The 19146-nt window shown below is 46.0% G+C and overlaps 1 protein-coding gene across 2 annotated transcripts in view; it reads left to right on the top strand.

Annotated features, from left to right (window-relative positions):
- The window catches only part of robo1 (roundabout, axon guidance receptor, homolog 1 (Drosophila)), a 262844-nt gene that overhangs the window by 80997 nt on the left and 162701 nt on the right, over positions 1 to 19146 (top strand). For both annotated transcript variants that reach the window (XM_048980726.1, XM_048980727.1), the window contains one exon: positions 15581 to 15667. In XM_048980726.1, coding sequence (XP_048836683.1) covers positions 15581 to 15667 — 87 coding nt within the window. The remainder of the gene's footprint in view (positions 1 to 15580; positions 15668 to 19146) is intronic.

Here is a 19146-nt window from a genome sequence, read left to right as displayed (position 1 = left end):
GGAATAATTCCTTAAAGGCATATTATAATATCTTAGGAAGACCCTAATGGGTGCTGTTAGATTAATGTGAGACCCTTTAAGAAGGTAGATCCCCTGTAAACATAATCATTGGATTTGAATGCTGGATTTGGCAACATTCTTTAAGTGTCTAGATGTGTCTCTCAACCCGATACTCAGGGACACCCAGATGGTCCACGTTTTTGCTTCCTCCTGTCCTACCTGGAACTGGGAGGGAGGAAAATCACAGACAGTCTGGAGACTCCAAGGACCAGGCTGAGAAACACTAATCTAAATATAATTTTTGCAGAAGAGAGGTAAACACATCCTTGAAGCTGAGCAAATGCTGGCATACAGTTTTGTTCTGCCTCTTTGGAGGGATTATTTTGTCAGGAAGTAACATCAGCATGGGTCCCATGCTCAAACCCGGGAAAAGTTCCAGTGTGCTGTTAAAGCTGTGTGATGCGGACCTCCTTTGGCCAGACTCAGTGCCTTTCTGTTCGGAGGTGAAGCGGGAGCTGAAGGAGGAGCAGAAACTGCACTCTGACATCTGCATTTGCAGCTTCACGGTTAAATAACAGAAGCTGCATTTAAAGTGCTGTTTAAGGGAGCTTCTTTGCAATAACAAGTTTTATGATGGCTATTATGAGGAGCAGTTTATAAGATATTATGCTATTACAAAACATTACATACAAGCGTCTAACCCTGCACTATATTTTGGAGAAGTCTAGCAATTACACTAAATCAAGTTTTTTCTATAAAATTATTAGCGGTACAATTATTCTTGCACAAGTCTTATTTGATGTAATAGGACTGACAGGAGATTGATGTGAACTATATTAAATGATGCTATGAACTATTTACTGTTCTTTAACAGGCTGTAATTTATCTCGTTTTATGCGAGGGGGTTTGGCAGAGAGTCAAGCGCAGGGACCCTTCAGGTGCGTTCCCGAGACGGGAAGAGAGGTGTTCAGCGTTCCGAGTGCCTTGTGAGGGCCGTGCTCAGGCTCTGCACCCTTAAACAAGCAGGCCATTGTTTCACGCTGGGCCTGCAGCCTGTTCCCTAATGCTCTCTCCCCTGTGTTTTATGTCACTTTCAGGTGTAACAATTTTTCCGTGTTCCACCCCATAAATTTCACACATCTGTATGTTTTGCGAGATTGTTTCAGATGTAGAAATAGAAAGTACGTTATTGTCCTACAAGTGGGCCGCATTTCATCAGCAGTGTGCGACGCTAACGGCGATATTAAAAGTGCCTCGATGTCGAACAGAACATCTCTAAGAAAATAATCCCTCTGCCAGAAGCTGTGAAATTTTGCCTTGTAAATCTTTTCTATCCGCATTCGGATTTTGGCACACCCAGCTCTTTCCCAGTTTTTTCCTCCCTCTCAGTTCCATTTTCAATCATTCCTTTGTGTGCTCTGGCTGCTCCACGGCCTTGGCGGCACCCCGCGATGGCGCCCCCCCGCCCCCCCAGCCCAGAGCAGAACAGACCCAGCCTCCGCTGCCTTGGCCAGCCGCTCTGCTGCAGCTCCTTTGACTCTCGGTTTGGATCAGGCAGATGCTGCAATTCCTTGGGGATTTCCCAGTTCGGGCACATGACCGGCGGTAGGGAGCAGCTGCTCGGGCTGAGCCGTGGAACAGCAGAGGATTCCAGCTGCTCTTCTTCCCCGCTATGGCAGCAGCACATCTGTGTCTGTCATAGACGATGGCTGCAGACTTGGCAGTGGATCTGCTGCGAGTCCAACGGCAGCTTCACAGTTTATGTCTTCTGAACAAACCGGGTAGATCCCTCAGCTCCACATTTTGAGGCTCGTTTGTCATAGTTTCTCCATCTTTGTTTTTCTCCGTCAGTGTCACTTGATTATGGGGGCTGCATTTATTTTCCTGTGTTGCGTCGTAGGGCAAGCAGCTAGGTGCAGTGGTATCTCCAGATTGTCCCTCATGTTTGTGGGCGTCTGTCCCCTGTGATGGACTGACATGCTGTGGGGGGGTGCGAGGCACGACTGGCTGGCCTCAACCCGGGACTGTAGCGTTGGGGGCAGAGCAGCGCAAAAGGCTGCGGCACAGACCAGAAAATCTCTTTGTAAGTGACTGTTAGGGTTCCCAGCATGCCGAGCGGGTGTGGTCTGGGATCACATGTCATCTCCATGTGTTTTTCCCGGGGATCTCAGAGAAGAGGGAAAAAAGAAAAATGACAAAAGAGATATATGTGGTATTACATATGTAAACTGGGTGGCCGAGTGGATGGCACTGTTATCTATCCTGGGTTAGGGATTGAATCCCACCACTGCTGTGTGTGACTTTTGGGAAAGTTACTTTTGAAATCTAATAGACTACTGATTGGTAGTCACCCTCTTAAAAATGTAACTATTTACATTAGCTATTTTATTTTATTTATTCATTGAAGTAAGATGACTTTAAACAAGGCATTTTTTCTCAGTAACTGTGATGTATTACAATGACATTTATTTTCTATTTTTATTGTGTAATTGCATTACATGTAACTAGTTCCTCCCCAGCACTGGGGATCTGCATGTGCTGCATATCGCACAGGTGTCTGCTGGGCGCTCTGCCAGTCTATTGACATGCATTTAGGCTAGTGCCACAATGTGTGGCTGTATACAGGTATACCCTGTGATGGCCTGGCTTCCAGTCTAGGGTCCCCCCCCCCCCCCCCCCACCAATGCCCTGTGCTGCCTGGGACGGCCTCCCGGCTCTCTGACCAGGATGCGCCTTTAAATGTTGGTCTTTTATAAATATCCAAGGAGCAATATTCTTCTAAGAATAGTTATGCAGTGGAATAAGCACAGTGGTTTGCATGGAACATACTTGTGATTTATATCGTTGTGTATAGTATCCGAATAAACATGTCTGCACTCATGCGAACCCAAACTCCAATCACAGGCCTCTGAGTACCCAAGGCATGCGGTAAGACGCTAATTTACAACAGATAGAGTTTCCTTCTGAAGTTCTACTGCAGTTTTTCATTAACTAATGTGCCATTACAGTGGTAAATCACCCACTCATATACCACTTGACCACAAAGGCAAGTCTGTACCAAAAGTAAAAATAGGCTAAGGAACAAAGGCATATTTGTAGATAAATTAGTGTTGGTGGTTTACCCACTCTCATGTGTGCTTTTAACACAGCTTAATTAAACAACATTAATAAGTATTGAAAAATTGCCGCTGTTGTCCTGGGAATATGGGCCAAATGACTTTGCTGCCTCTGGGAGAACGAGATATGTTTGTGTATGTGCTCAGAGGTCTTATTGGAGTTATGAGTTCAATCTGTTTTGCGTGTGAACTCAGCGTGTGTCGTTTCTGTATAATATAGTCTTAGACTATCAAAGAAAATAATGATTAGATTGACGTTCGTATTGTTCTAAAACTATGATATTACATTTATCAAAGTGTATCAGCTTAGCCATTTCAAAATCTCTCCTAAAGTTACCCCAGTATTTGCATCCAATGCATATTTTATTTTGACTACTGGTATACCATTGTTTGGCTTAATCAATACCTCATACGTTTATTTAAGTTAGCTAATTCAAATGAGCTGGTGGTGAAATTTAATGAATACATGGGTCCGCTGGGGTGCCCCTGAAGAGAGGTTTGGAAACTGAAGCAATGTTCATCTAGCCATCCAATTAGGTATCAGTACCTTATAAAGAATAGTAGAAATACATATTTTGAATTGTATTACTTGTTTATTTGGATATAGGCCTGTTCTAATGTCATATTATGTCTTTTTTGTAGACTTACTCCCCAGATAAATAGCTTTAAACATTTTTTGCCTAAAAATTGTGTGCAGTACTGTATGTATGTATATATGTGTGCAGGGAATGTGTGCTTTAAGGAAAAGGTCTGTATGTGTATGTCTGTGTGTGTGTTGTTCCAGTTAGCAGCAGGGGACTTTGATCGTGGCAGCATGTGCTTTCAAAAATACTCATTTTCATTGTTCAGGTTGTACTTGCCAGTCAGTCACGTCAGGTGCTCCATTCTGGTAGCGGCCGCTCAGGGGCTGATGAAAGCTGGCCGTGGAGCTGAATGGGAAAGTTACCAGAAAGATCTCTATGGGTAGATGGAGGAAACAGTGAGGCTGAAAGTGCCACGTCCCAGGATTAAATTTAGTGACTTTAACACGGAGAGAGGGTGGAAAATGTGTCCATTTCAGCTGCATTCATGGTGGACAGTCAGCGTAAGTTAGCATGCTTCAGTGTTGGTGACTCGCTCGATGACTGGTGCGGGTCTAAGCTGGCTGTCACTGCAGGCTTGTGCGGCTAACGGCCAGTTTTATGTCCTGGGTGTCGGTGCATGTCCATTCTGGGACTCACAGGAAGTTCACCTCCACAAGACTGCTGCCTCCCTCCTCCCTCTGGGCCTCATGTTAAACATTTGGGCTCGTTTTGGAGGACATTCTCCACAGGGGACTTTTCCTGTTCTTCATGTGTTTAGATGTAAGGGAGCCTCTGATATGGAATTCCATGCGCCGTTGTGGAGATGGACATCTGCTGGGGGCCTCGGCGTGTTCAGGGCTCCGGCTGTGTCTGCGGCAGTTTCCTTTTCTTTTAATGCCTCTGACGGAAACTGGCACATCTTCAGTCTTTGCATAATGATAAGTATTTTTCCACCGGTCTGAATTTTAAATTAGACTTTATTGTATTGTTAAAATTGCTTTGTGTGTGTTTCTATGTCCTGTGGGAGAAATCAGGAGCAAATGAATAAGCCGGTGGAGTGAAATCAGAATTTAATATGAGTGTTGCAAGAACCATTATAAAAGAATTGGTTCTTAGTCATTATCGTAAATCATGGAAGGCCTTATGCACTTCAGTAGGATGTGTATTACTGTAAAGAATAGCTTTCTAATTCTAATTCAGTAGTGCTCTACATTAACTGCACCTTCATAATGCATTCATTATGCATTCATAGAGCATTCAGTGCACCTTCATAATGCATTTATAATACATTCATAGGACATTAATAGGCAGCATGTAAGTACACCTTAAGATCGCAACATACCATAACAGTTTTAATTTAGTAAAACACATGACATGATTATGTGGTTTAATGATTATAATTTTTGTTATTAATATATATTACAGCTGTCATATCTTGTTTATTGAAAGTATTATAAATGCAATGCTTTAAGATATCTTAAGGTTTACTTACATGCTGCTTATGAATTTTCTTTGAATGCATTATGAAGGTGCAGTTAATTTAAAGCATTACTGAATAATTCTAATTCTAATAATTTCTCTTAGGTATTAAAGCATGTATAAGTGTTTGTATTTGGTTCTGTTATTTCAGTGTCCCTCTGAACCAGTAACCAGGGTGACAGCCTGGTGCAGACCTTCTCAGTTCTGCTGCAGTGAGACCCCTAAGTTGTACATTTATGTTTCATCATTGTTAAACTGTAGGGGAGACTCCTTGTGCACCCCAGGGTTGGGGCAGGGGGCCAGACATGCCCCACTGAGCCACACACGTTGTTAAAGACTGCTGCTTGTTCCAGAAGCTTCACATCGTTTTTCCACCATAGCCTGGCCAGCTTCCAGAAAAATTGGATGTACATATGTCTCTCTCCCGCAAAAAGTGGTTTGCCGGGGTGGGACAAGAAGCGTGTCCCTTGCAAACTCGGCGTGGCTCACGTATGTACTTATCCCCTGGAAGATAACCAACATTTTATCAAATCCACCCGCACACACGTCTCCTCCAGGGTAGGGGAGCACAAAAGGAGGAGCATTTGCTTTATGTGAAAGAAAGGACATAATATCCATCCATGGCCTACAACGCATTATCCAGTGCAGAGGTATGATGAGCCTGTCCCAGGAAGACCCAGGGCACAAAGCGAGGGACACCCTGGGCAGGATGCCGGTCCATTGCAGGGCACAAAGCAAGGGACACCCTGGGCAGGATGCCGGTCCATTGCAGGGCACAAAGCAAGGGACACCCTGGGCAGGATGCCGGTCCATTGCAGGGCACAAAGCAAGGGACACCCTGGGCAGGATGCCGGTCCATTGCAGGGCACAAAGCAAGGGACACCCTGGGCAGGATGCCGGTCCATTGCAGGGCACAAAGCAAGGGACACCCTGGGCAGGATGCCGGTCCATTTCAGGGCACAAAGCAAGGGACACCCTGGGCAGGATGCCGGTCCATTGCAGGGCACAAAGTAAGGGACACCCTGGGCAGGATGCCGGTCCATTGCAGGGCACAAAGGAAGGGACACCCTGGGCAGGATGCCGGTCCATTGCAGGGCACAAAGCAAGGGACACCCTGGGCAGGATGCCGGTCCATTGCAGGGCACAAAGCAAGGGACACCCTGGACAGGATGCCGGTCCATTTCAGGGCACAAAGGAAGGGACACCCTGGGCAGGATGCCGGTCCATTGCAGGGCACAAAGCAAGGGACACCCTGGGCAGGATGCTGGTCCATTGCAGGGCACAAAGCAAGGGACACCCTGGGCAGGATGCCGGTCCATCACAGCTGTCACGCTGCTTTTTTGAAACCTGGCTGAACGTTGGGAGAGAAGCTGTGAACTCCACACCCACTGAGAGAAGAAGAATCAGACCCTCCCAAGCCTTGAGGTTTAAGGCTACAGTGCTCCTCACAGAGCCAGCCGAGGCACAGAATGGCTCATTCAAGGGAGATTATCATGTAGCCTTCTTGGCAGTGCAGCATTGTTTATCCTCTTAAAGAGCTAACCTGTCAAGTTAACAAATAAAAATTAGAAGCATTCAAGGTAATCGGTGCAATTTTGCAATTAGTCTCCCTTATTCTCTGGAAGATCCTGTGAAACCTGAGGCTGAGCCACAAGCCCGACAGTGCAGCTAATTAAGGTTCCGAATGTGACCGTTGCTGTTCTCAGAGCCAGATACGGACTGACGTGGTTTGGCTTTGGGATCTTTGCTCGAGGGGTGAGCGGCTCTCTTGGGTGTGGAAAGTTCTCGTCAATATTCAAATCCACAATAAAATTAAAGGAGGCAAAGCTTTTTGCCTCAGCCTGTACAAACCTATTTAAGATGAGCCTAGGATGTAGCATAGGAAGGGTGGAGACCCTTATAAGAATACAGACTGTCTGTAAAGCTACCATGGAGTAGCTGCTACTTTAAGCTCTTGGGCATGCAGGCCTGAGGAGAAGTAGTTTGGGAAGCTGCGGAGTTCTGGACAATTAAATTCCTCTGCTGTGGCCGACTGGCCTTTTCCTCAGTTGTTTTTGGCTCCGCTCTGTTTCATGTGGATGGGAAGGAGAAACGGGAAGAGAGGGTGTAAGACGCGAGGGCAGCCCCCTCCGACTGGGGGAGGGTGAGGCGGGAACCCGGCTGTTTGGGGGGGGTGCACACACTTGCCACTAGAGGAAGGATTCAGACACACACACACATACACACACAGAGGTTTGTAATTGTATCTTTCCATTCATTTCTAAGGATAAAACTTTAATCCCGTGATGACTTTAACTCCTAACCAGCCCTGAGCTTATCCATAAATAACCAAACAAAATGCGAGACTTTTTACATTGTTAGTTTTTTGATTGCATTCACAGATCTTTGTGGGGACCCGGAAAATGGTCCTGACAACATCAAAATAACAGGTTTTTATTACATTGTGGGAAATTTAATATAAATATATAATACATACACACACATACAGTCTGTGAGAACATCCAGGAATGTATGTCTTGTCATTCCAAGGTGTACTTCAGCACAGTCTTGCGCTTTTAGCAGATGCTGCATAAATGGCGTCTCTCCACATTCAGCCGGCAGGCCAGTTGCCCCATGCCGGGCCTCCAGGCTTCCCCTAGGGGTAGGAGCTATAGAACGGCAGACCTGCAGACTTTAGCTGTGGCTGCTGTTGTCCCTTGCCTGTACCCCCCTTTCACTTTTTGCCCGTTAGGTTTCAGCTCTCGGAGGCCTGCGCTATGGCCTCAGTCGAATTCCTCTTCTTCTTTTATTGCTGCCACACCTGCCCTATTTTGCCACTATTATTTCTGCTGCCTCCTGCGGTCTTCAGAAGATGTGTAATATTTCATTCTGTACTGTAACTTTCCAGGAGTTAAAAATAAAATCCCATTAGCGTGTCAGTAAGTGGTAGAAGCCTTGGTGAAGCCTCACTCTGAGATGCTGTTCTCAGGGTCCCGAAGCAGCAGAACGAGCAGGAATTCCTTTCCGGATGTGTGAAACCCACTTGGTGGTCAACAGTGAGGTTTCCAGTGCTGCAGAGCAGAAGGGATGCAGTAATTTGCATGATCTTCCCAGACTATGCTCTGTGAGATCTCCAACATGGTGACCCCACACAAGAGTCATCCATATAATCAGGACATTAAACTCGTGTAGTGTTCACTGTTGCATCCTGTGAATATGAACTGATTCTCCTGGTCTCCTGGACATTCATCATTATTTCATCATCCCATACAATTGTCTCTCTAATTATTATTATTGTTATTTGGCCACATTTTAATAATAATAATAATACATTTTATTTGACATGCCTTTCAAAGGACACTATACAGTAAAAGCAAAACATAAATTATAAAAGTTGTTAGGCTATAAACAACAAATTGGTAGCATGTAGAGACAAGGACACATTGATTAAAAGACACACCAGCGCCAGATTGACATCAACCAAAACAAACATGAGATAAATATAAAAGAAAATCTCATAAAAGTCAAGACTAGGCTGAGAAGGCAAGAGTGAAGTGGTGAGTTTTCAGCATGGATTTGAATATGGAGAGTGAAGTGCATGTATGTAGTGCAAGTGGGAGGGTGTTCCGGAGTTTAGGGCCAGCCTCACTAAATGCCCTGTCACCCATGTAATGGAGATGAGCGGAGGGGGTTGATAGAAGGTATGCATCGGTAGAGCATAAGGTGCAGGTGGATTTGTACTGTATAAGGTGAGAAGATCCATGAGGTAGATGGGTGCTAGGTTGTTCTGGGCTTTATAGGTGAGCAGAAGGATTTTAGACCCCATTTAGACCACTGGAGCAATGGGTTATTCTTACAAAGAATTCTGGCTAACACTTTACTTAAGGCCATGTTTTTAGTAATCTATGAACACATTCATAATGCATTATAATGCATTCATAAAGCATTATAAACATCACTATAAATATTTATAAAAAGGCATAACACTTTATAGACATGTTTATTATCCATTATTTACATTTATGGCATTTGGCAGACACCCTTAGCCATAAGTACAGAGTACATAAATGCTTAGAAGTCTCATCAGGGAATTCATTCTGATACTGGTCCAATAGAACCCGGGATAAGAATACTATCAGTCAAAAAAACTCTGTTGGCAAGTAATGCAGTTTTTTTAAAATAGGGGTATGATCCTGGATTTGCTAAACCAGGTAATTCCAAAAAAGGTAGGCTTTTAGGCATTCAATGACTCAGCTGTTTGAATATCTAGGGGAAGTTCATTCCACCAGTGCCGAAACAGAAGAGTCTAGATGAGTCTAGGTAGGTAGGTGGCAAGCCATTGCCATGCTGAGCCACAAATTCCAAGACTCATAAGAATGGACAAGAGAGTCTTGTGGTTGTCAAATGCTGCTGAAAGGTCAAGGAGGCTGAGGACAGATGACAGTTTGGCCGTTCTGGCAGCATGTAGCTTCTCGGTGACAGCCAGTAGGGCAATCTCTGTGGAATGTGCTGCTTTGAAGCCAGATTGGTTAGGATCATGGAGGTTGTTCTGAGAGAGATTGTAAACTGTATGTTCAAGGATTTTTGAAAGAAAAGAAAGAAGTGATATCGATTGATAGTTGTATATCGATTGCTGATGTATGAGGGATTCAGAATGAGTTTCTTCAGGATGGGAATAACCCTGCTTTTTTGAATGCCGTTGGTACATGACCAGATGTTATGGAGCTATAAATTATAGCCTATAATGATAGTGGTGATGAAGGGGAGAAGGTCTTGAGAGATTGTCTGGAGCATTGTGGAAGGGATTGGATCCAGTGGGCAGGTAGTAGGATTGCACCACAAATGCTCTATGACACTATAATGCACTATAGATATCTTCATAATGCAGTACAGAGCATCCATACAGAGCATGCATTTGTGCTGCTATGACAAGAAAATACCTTGCATTTTAAGCCATATATGGCAAATGAAATAGAGTTAGCATATAAAGATTAAAATACATTATATCTTGTTTTCATAGCAGCGCAAATGCACATAAGTAAGAATTTGCACTTTTACAAACAATGGACTGTCGCACGTATCGTTCTTCAAAGTGAATGTGTACTTGTGTACCAGTTATGTGCACCTCTGACTATAATGCATCATATAGGTATCTATAGCTCATTATAATTGAGAGCTTCATAAAGCATTCATAATGCATAATACACATGGCTATATATGTTATGCTTTTTGATAAATATTTAATCATGTTTATAATGCTTCATGAATGCATTATTATTTGTTATGAATGTTTCTAAATTACTAAAAACTGGTTTTAGGTAAAGTGTTACTGAATTCTGCAGTAATGTGACCTTGTACATTTTTGCTCTGCCCATCTCCCTGAATTTGTGTTTACTTGTGTATCTTTGTAAATGAATGATGCGGCAGTGAATGAGTGCAGTGGGAGGCACTTTATATTCCAGGCACAGCATCTCCCAGCAAATGAGGGTCTCCTGCTCTAGTATGACGCTGGGCAATACATGAGCTCTGTTAGCCGGGGCCTGTGCCAGAGTGCTGCTCTGCTGGCACCTGTCCAGCCTCCACATGCCAGTCGCTGCGGGCTGAGACAGGTGCTAGTTGACAGAATAAGTCAGGAGATCAGGAGATTCCCGGCAGGGAGGGAAGCCAAGGAGATGCCTCCTCAGGAGCCTGTGGATGACCTCATAAACGGTGGTTAATCTGCATGACCCCTAAGAACATCAGGGGGCTCTGCTCAATGTCTATAGCTGTCCGCCCAGAGCTCACACACTGCGATTTCATTTAGAGCTCTAGGGCGTGATCCTGGAGATCTGCTTGGCCTCTATGATGTGATGATGCGTTCAGGTCAAGGTGGTCCCTCATTTTGGGAAAGATGTCCCCTGCACTCAGACACATACTCAGCTGATAGTATCTCATGTTCATGTCTCATGACAAAGGACTGCATGTGTAATTGAAAGAGGCAGCTTGTTCTGATTCAAAAAGCGTCCTTTGCTTGGTACTTAATACCAGCTGCAGTTGAAATATGTAGCTACAGTATATAATATATATCATCTATATGTCATAATAATTGGGGCAGCATGGTGGTGCAGTGGTTAACACTCTTGGGACCTGGGTTCAGGGTTCCATGTGCGTGGAGTTTGCTTGCCCTCCCCATGTCATCATTTTCTCTGGATATGCCAGTTTCCCCCCCCTGCCCAAAAAGGCTGATTGGAGTTGCAAAATTGCCCTTAGGGGTGCCTGTGTGAGTGTGCCCTGTGATGGGCTGGCACCCCGCCCTGGGTTCTTCCCCACCTTGTGCCCATTATTTGGCATACGGTGCAGACTCCCCCATCACCCTGAATAGGACAAGCAGTTTCAGAAAATGGATGGATAGATGGATGGATAGATAGATGGATAGATATGATAATTATAATTGTTAAAGCAGGACACTGTGGACAGTCACCCCACATCACCTCCTTCCTCTCCCTCTATCTCTCTATCTTTCCTGGTCACTGCTGGTCCTCTCCTGCTCCCTCACTCTCCATTCCTCTTCCCACCAGCACCCCACACGTTCCTTTCAAACTTCAATAAAAATTACGGGCACGACAAGCAGAATCCCGCTTTGGAAAAGCAGGGGAAATGGCTTGTAGAGAGTAGATATGTGGATAATCCAACAATGAAAACATTGACTTTAAATAATTATTAGAAGAGTTACATTTACTTTATTGAATTTGTGTAATTAAGTGTAGCTCTGACTATAGAAGGAGGCTTTTACAGACAGTAGCTCATGTATATTTTTATCGCACATTTCTGTTTTTTGTTTAGATTTATTTTCTTTCGTACGGTTGACCCTTTGCCTCTGCACTTCCCCGTCTCTCTTCTCCCTTTCTCTTCCCCCCTCCCCCCCCCCCCCCCCCCCCCCCCGATAACTGCTCTTTGTCTGTCCCTAATTGCTCTGCGTGGCACGTGAGAAAGAAGCGCAATCAAAATGGAAATGAGTCATGGGGTGGCAGACACAGTGCGGATGGGCTCGCCGCTATTCAAAGCCCAGCGCTAACATCTCTCCAGTTTATAATCACAAATTTTGCCCCCTGATGGTGAGCGACCAATAAGAAACTATGTCTGCGACATACTGGTCGCGACCATGGCCAGCAGGAAGGAAGGACGTTTTTACCAGCAGCACAAAAACATAATCTGTTCCACCTGAAGTTTTTCCACATGCTTAGCAATCTCCAGAACCTTGGCTAAACTGATGACAGAAGGTTCAGGCAGACAGCCACCTCAGGGGTGACCAGGAGTCGACACTGAGCCTTAAAATAAATGGATGAACTGTTATCTCCACGATCCTAAAACAAGGCGGCTGTTAAAATGATCGTGACCTAAACCAGAATCAGACTGTCACAGTCCCTAAATGCTGGCAGATGGCCTGCTGGGTGTGAAATCATTGCACTGCCCCCTTTTGTTGCCAGAATCTGGCTGGCTGGGCCATAGGTGGTGGCAGTTTGGGTGACATGCCATCGACAGGTGTGTGAGAGCACTGCACTACCCCTGCGCTGTGGTACACGGCCCTCTTTCACTGCGGTTACAGTGCATCCGTATCTTTCAGTCACACTGCTAGGCAGCACTGCTGATACTTACCAGTGCAACCGACAGTCTGCTTCCACGTGGGGGGGGGGGGGGGGGCCCTGCGTATGTAACACGCAACATTGTACAGAAGCCTCAGGCTGTCAAAGAAAGTGCCTTTAAATTGTCTATTTATCAGTCTATTAAGTTTGTATTCGTAAAATAGATATATATGCAAATGAATTGTAACAATAAAAAAATAACAAGAATTTCTTCTGTTCTTCTAATAGTTACTGATGTCTTGTCGGATGGCTAGATGAATACTGCTTCAGTTCCCAACCCTTTCCTCAGGGGCTGTTCACTTAAATTAATTAACGTAGCTCAATAATTTAATGACTAGTCAAACAATGGTACGGTAGCAGTCAGCAAACACGTGGGTATGTTGAATGGTTATTTTAGGAGTTTAGGAGAGGTTTTCACAAGCTAAGCTAATACATTTACACCAATGTGTTGTATATATAAGGAGAACAGCTGGGAGATTGGGCATTATGGACTTCAGGACAGATCCGGAACAGCATGGCCATGAAGGTGGAGCTGCTATTGTCCTTCCAGATTTGGGTCACCTCCATTTTGCTGGCTGGAGTGATGTCATCCAGGTGCCCCATGGAGGCGTGACATGGTATGAGGTGTATATAACACGGTCAGGTGGGCTAGTCGCCTCGAGGGGTGAGGCGCTGAAGCTGAAGCTGAAGCTGAAGCATTCTGCCCCACTGGGGTCTCCATGCCACCTGAGTCCGTGCTCTTCCTGAGTCTGAGGGAGTTTGTCTGTAGGTCTGATCTGACGTAACATGCAGAGCAGATGCAGTCATTAGAAACCATGATCCTGTAAGTATCTGCAGAATCTCCTGCTCTTGTTGTTTAGTTATCAGTCTAGGCAAATACTGGTGGGTAAAGGTAAGAAGTAGGGTGGGGGAGGATGGAGGGGGTGTTTAGCATAGGAGGCACTCAACACTCTCCCACCCTCAGCCCAGCCCCTCCTGCAGACCTATTGAAAAAGTTACATTAGAATTTGGTGATCAGTGATCATTGTTGACACACCACAGCACACAGCGCACAACAGCAAAAGGCATCCTCTGCATTTACCCCATATGTGACATAGCAGCTAGATTAGGGCCCAGGGAGCAGTTCCTTGCTCAGGGTACTTTGCTGGTCAGAGGTTCAAACCTATAAGTGTGCTTCCCTAACCATTAGGCCACCACTGCCCTTTGTGCTCTTTATCACCATGAACTCAAATCACGTGCCGTTCCCCAGATCGGTTTCTACAAAGGCTGCGGCAGTGGTTTAGCGACGCCTCCTAGATCGATGCCCTTGTGCGTTGATCGCGACGTCCTCCCCAGAGATGTCAGACCTTACTGATACATGCAGGCTTCGTTGAACGCCATCCATATTCTCAACGTGCCGTGTGGCCCCAAGAGAGAAGACGCACATTTCATTGCCTGCTGCCGCCTCCGTAAAGCATTTAAATGAGTGTTGACAGGGAAGAGCCTCTTACCATCGTGTCGTCCCCACATCGTCTCCCATTTTCACCATTAATCTGTGTGTGTATCACCTCTCTGTTGTTTACACTGTTTACCCAAACCTCACCACAGACGTCACCAAACGGGCTGCCAGTGTGCAGGCAGCTGCTGACAGGCCTCATATGAAGAGGCAAATGCGGTAATTATAATTATATCTCCCCAGCAAATTGCTATTATCTCATGAGGGTTAAATTGTCATTACAGTGTCCCAGACGGAGGGAGATGTGTTCACTTCCAGCCTCCCCACAATGATCTCCAAGGCGACCTCATTGAATTGGCTTATCGCCTTTTCAGAGTCTGTGTCTTTAAAACGGTGTTAAAGTTTGTGCAGCACAGAGTATCCTAACCCTAACCCCCACCCTCCAAAAACACAGTGTTCTGTGGGAAAGCCCCCCCCCCCGCCAGAGACACATTGTGTCTATCTGTCCCTCACCATCCCCGGCAGGGCAGCACTCTCTCCTCTGCCCAGTTTACATGGGCTTTCATGAAACCCCGCCCCCCCCAGTGCATGAACCCCACTCCGAACCCCAATTAACCCCCCATCATTGTCCCACAATGAAAGTGGGCGTGAGCCCCCTTGATTTATCCCACCCCCATCTATTGAGGGGGCAGTTACTCCCTTCAGTGCCTTCATTTCTTCCCATGGCCCCCACTGTTCCTCCTTTCTTCAGCCATACTAATCTGCCCCCCCCCCACTCGGCCAACAGTCAGTCTCCCATCCAAGGTGAGGCACAATGATGAAGTCTCCTCCAACACTCCACAATAAAGAGTGTGTGTGTGTGTCTGTGTGTGTGTTGATGGGACAGTGACGTAGCTAAATTGGTGGGGAATTGGCCTGCCCCCTCAGCCACTCTCCCGACCCCGTCCAGTCTTCCCACCCCCTGTGCCCCATCAAGTCCATATGCTGCCCCAGAAAGGGGGCTCTGCTGCTGTGTATCTCGTCAAGGCGTAGGCTCACATGTGACTCCGGGTGCCCCAGCAGCAGGATTACCGGACCTCACGTCCATCTCTCTGAGTTCCGGACTTCCACCTGTCAGCTACCTGCAGCCTAGAGGGTCCCCCAGCTGAGTGGGGATCAACAGCCTCCTTCCCCTCAGCAGGCTGCTTTCCGTGCTCCGTGGTGTAATCTCGGGTGGGATGGCGAGGTCGCCTGGATCTCGGCTGCAGCGGGGCCCCAGGGTGGAGGGCTCACGCCCAGGCCGCACCCTGCTGGCCCTCTTTCTGTGCTGCATCTCTGTGGGCTTCAGAGGGACCACTGTGTTTGTGGAAGCCCAGGTCTCAGGGGCTGTGCTGCTGTCTCCAACAGACGCGGTCAGGCAGGACGGGGCCGGTGCAAGTGTCACAGCCGCCCCCACCTCTGAGCATGATGACGACAACTCGCTGGGCTACACAGGTAGGGCTGCCGCTCTCTCCTTCTCCAGCTGCGGACCGGCCTGGTCCTCACGCTACATTCAGAGCATTCTCCTTCGATTCAATACACGACAGGGGGCTCACTGCATTGTAGCTTCTAGAAGAAATTATAGTGTGCGCCAGAAAAAGATCCCAGACATTCAGTAGGAAGAAAGTTCACTGTTGCCAGTACACTGAGCTGCAAGTACACTGTGTATTCATTAGAATGCTCATTGTTCAGTTATAATGATTTATAAATGCCAATGTTTATATGCGTATTTCAAAAATTTACGGACATGTCTTATACGTCTGTTTTATCATTGATGAAGGCGTCCCGGCATCCTTAGTGTTTTGGTCAATTTCAATGAAAGCCTTAACCAGACAGTTGGCACAGAATATGTGTGACATCCCCTGAATCGCCTCTTTTTATATCACCTATTAAAAGGGGAAGAATTAATCGTATCTTTGTTAAAGTTTGCTAAGATCTATACGGATGCAGGCTTTGCTTTTGTTTTCTTGATTATGTATCATAGATGATGAAAAGACTCATAGTCTCAAGGTCCCGGAGAGTCTGTGATGCCTTGTCCATGAGAAAGGCTTCACTGTGGTAAAAATACTTGTTCCCATAAACAGGCAACACTGACAAATTAAGTGCTGTGCATCACTCTGGATGGGTGTTTACTTAAAAATCCCGTTGACATATTAAAAGGCATGTTATTAAAATTGGCTGTGAGCTGCACCAGGAGAAGTGGCAGCAAAGTGAGATTATTGACAGTTCATATGAGCGCGTCAGCATGTGTGGATCATGCATGTTGACCCGTTATGACCCGTAATGGAGGCGACATGGTGCGTAGCTGGTGTTTGCAGCAGAGCTCTCGTGTCAGTGCCGTGAGCGGGTCTCCCAGCTCCTCTTCCTCCTCCTTTGCATACTGCAGTGAAGCCCGGCACTGCTTACACCGGAAACAATGGCCGCGCTGTTGTGGATATGAGCCGGGCTGGGGGGCCTCTGCTTTGGAGCGCGTCACCTGCGGGGCGCGGCACCGTAAGGCGAGAGCTGTGGGAGAGTAAAGCCTTCTGCTGCCTCTCGGGAGATTTTTTTATTAGCAGGTCATGCTGTTTGGATGTGCAGTAGAGAGGTGTGGAGCAGGAAAAGGTCATGGGGGGCTGTTGGGGTAGGTGGGTGGGGGGGCTCTGGTTTGATGAACAAGCAGGGGAGAGGGTCTGACTGCAAACAGTTCCACGGGTATGCCTGCTTTAACTTAGCCTGCTCCCATTCCCAGGGGTGTGTGTGTGTGGGGGGAGGGGGGGGGAAGGGGGGGGCACCACCACACCACTTTCCACTGCAATGACGAAGCACAATTCTCAGCTGCATCCGGCCTCGGAAAGGAGAGGGAGCCAATGAAACAGCTACACGTTTGAGAAAACTATGTGAGAGCAGGAAGGGTTCAAGGAGGTAGAGAGGAGAACTGCATGGTTACTGCATCCATTCATTTAGGTGGGGCTGCAGGGTGGTGCTGATTTGTTTGAATAACATCAGAAAGTCGTGAGAGCGCCAAGGTGACCGGCATTGCTCTGATCGCCACTTCAGGTAATAAAACCCTGCAGAGAAGGACTGGGCAACGCTGAATCAGTGAGATGTTCAGCTAATGCGTGTCGAGCTCTTGGGCTGAAGGGGCGACTTGGCAGCAGTCGAGGGCCCTTCAGACCTCCACACCTTTGAAGATCCAGCTTGGTATTTCGGGGAGTGCATTGCTGGCAAAGCGCACCAATTAGACCGTATTTTACCGGGGTGAAAGAGGGGGCATTTGGCGAACCTGTCCGTCTGCTGCATCATTAGAATTTAAAGGACACCTCCCGAAATTCATCTTTAATCCAGTCATCTAATCCCCATGCCCAGGCGAGGGAGGGACATTGACTGGCCCAGACACTGAATCCGTCGTGAAGCTGATGTGTCGTGCTGCTTCATCTGGTTACTGACGGAACAAAGAGGCTACAGACCCCGTCAGGGTCCTGAAGTGGCCCACATGGGCCCCGCCAGGGCGGGAACTCAGCATTACTCTGCCAGATGCCAGTGTAAAGTGAGTTGGCTATGGGATGCTGGTCTCACTCAACCTTAGATCTCAAACCCTCTCACTGGGGGTGAGTGTATATAAGAAAATAATGAACAATGGACACCCTGTGTAAATGTTTACCTTTGAGTGGAAAGTTAGACACGGGGAAATTATAGTCTGTTTTATTTCCCATGAGAGACGATGATTATTTCATTTATATTGAATATTGAATTGGTTATATATATGAAGTACCGTGATAATTTTTCATAGAACTAATATTGTGGAATAACACCATGAAAAAGAATAGATTTCATTATATTATGCCATCGATTCCCTTATAATATTTGAAACTGATTTACAGTCTTACGTCGAGTTATGCTTGATCGAGTCACTCCTGATCGCATTTACGTCCCAGGTCTATAGTAAATAATAAAAAATGATCGAGAGACAGCTGACGTAGTGGGAAGTTGGCGGGTGTTTCGCCTTAGTGTAACAGGTGCAGAAGAATATGCAGCTCTGCCAGCCCATGTTCATAATGACCCACTGTACATATATAACTCGTGATACAGAATGCATGCAATAATGAATTTGATGGACAGTTACATTAGCGAGACAGGGGGATATGGGGTTCTGGCCCCAAATGGGAATGCAAGGCTGTATATGATTAATGGGGTCAGCAGAAGAATCAGCAAAGATCTCCTGATATACTGGGTGTGGTGATAAAGAAATTATTCAGCAATGAATAGTAAGACTTGTCTGTCTATACAGTCATTGCCGAAATTATCGGCACCCCTGGAATTTTCCCATAAAATGCACCATTTCTCCCAGAGAATTGTTACAATTATAAATGTTTTGGTATACACATGTTTATTTCCTTTATTTGCATTGGAACAGAGAAAAAAAGCTTATTTTCACACCACTTCACACAAAACTGAAAATCTCGGCCGGACAAAATTATTGGCACCCTCAACTTAATATTTGGTTGCACGCCCTTTGGAAAAAACAACTGAAATCAGTTGCTACCTATAACCATCAACAAGCTTGTTTCACCTCTCAACTGCAATTTTTGACCACTCTTCTTTTGTTAACTGCTCAAGGTCTCTGAGATGTGAAGGGTGCCTTCTCCCAACAGTAATTTTGATGTCTCTCCATAATTATTCAATTGGATTTGGATCCGGAATCATTGCTGACCACTTCAGAACTCTTCAGCGCTTTGTCTTCAACCATTTCTGGATGCTTTTAGAGGTATGTTTGGGGTCATTGTCCTGTTGGAAGACTAATGACCTCTGATACAGAACCACATTTCTGACACTGGGCCCTACATTGCGCCTCAAAATATTTTGGTAGTCTTCAGATTTCATGATGCCTTCACTGTGAGCAAGAGGCAGCAAAACATTTCCAAAACATCTTAGAACCTCCACCATGGTTGACT

This window comes from Brienomyrus brachyistius, chromosome 17, assembly GCF_023856365.1.
Source record: "Brienomyrus brachyistius isolate T26 chromosome 17, BBRACH_0.4, whole genome shotgun sequence".
Taxonomy (NCBI): domain Eukaryota; kingdom Metazoa; phylum Chordata; class Actinopteri; order Osteoglossiformes; family Mormyridae; genus Brienomyrus; species Brienomyrus brachyistius.
Note: the sequence above shows the minus strand (reverse complement) of the source record. Positions and strands in the feature narration are given on the sequence as shown.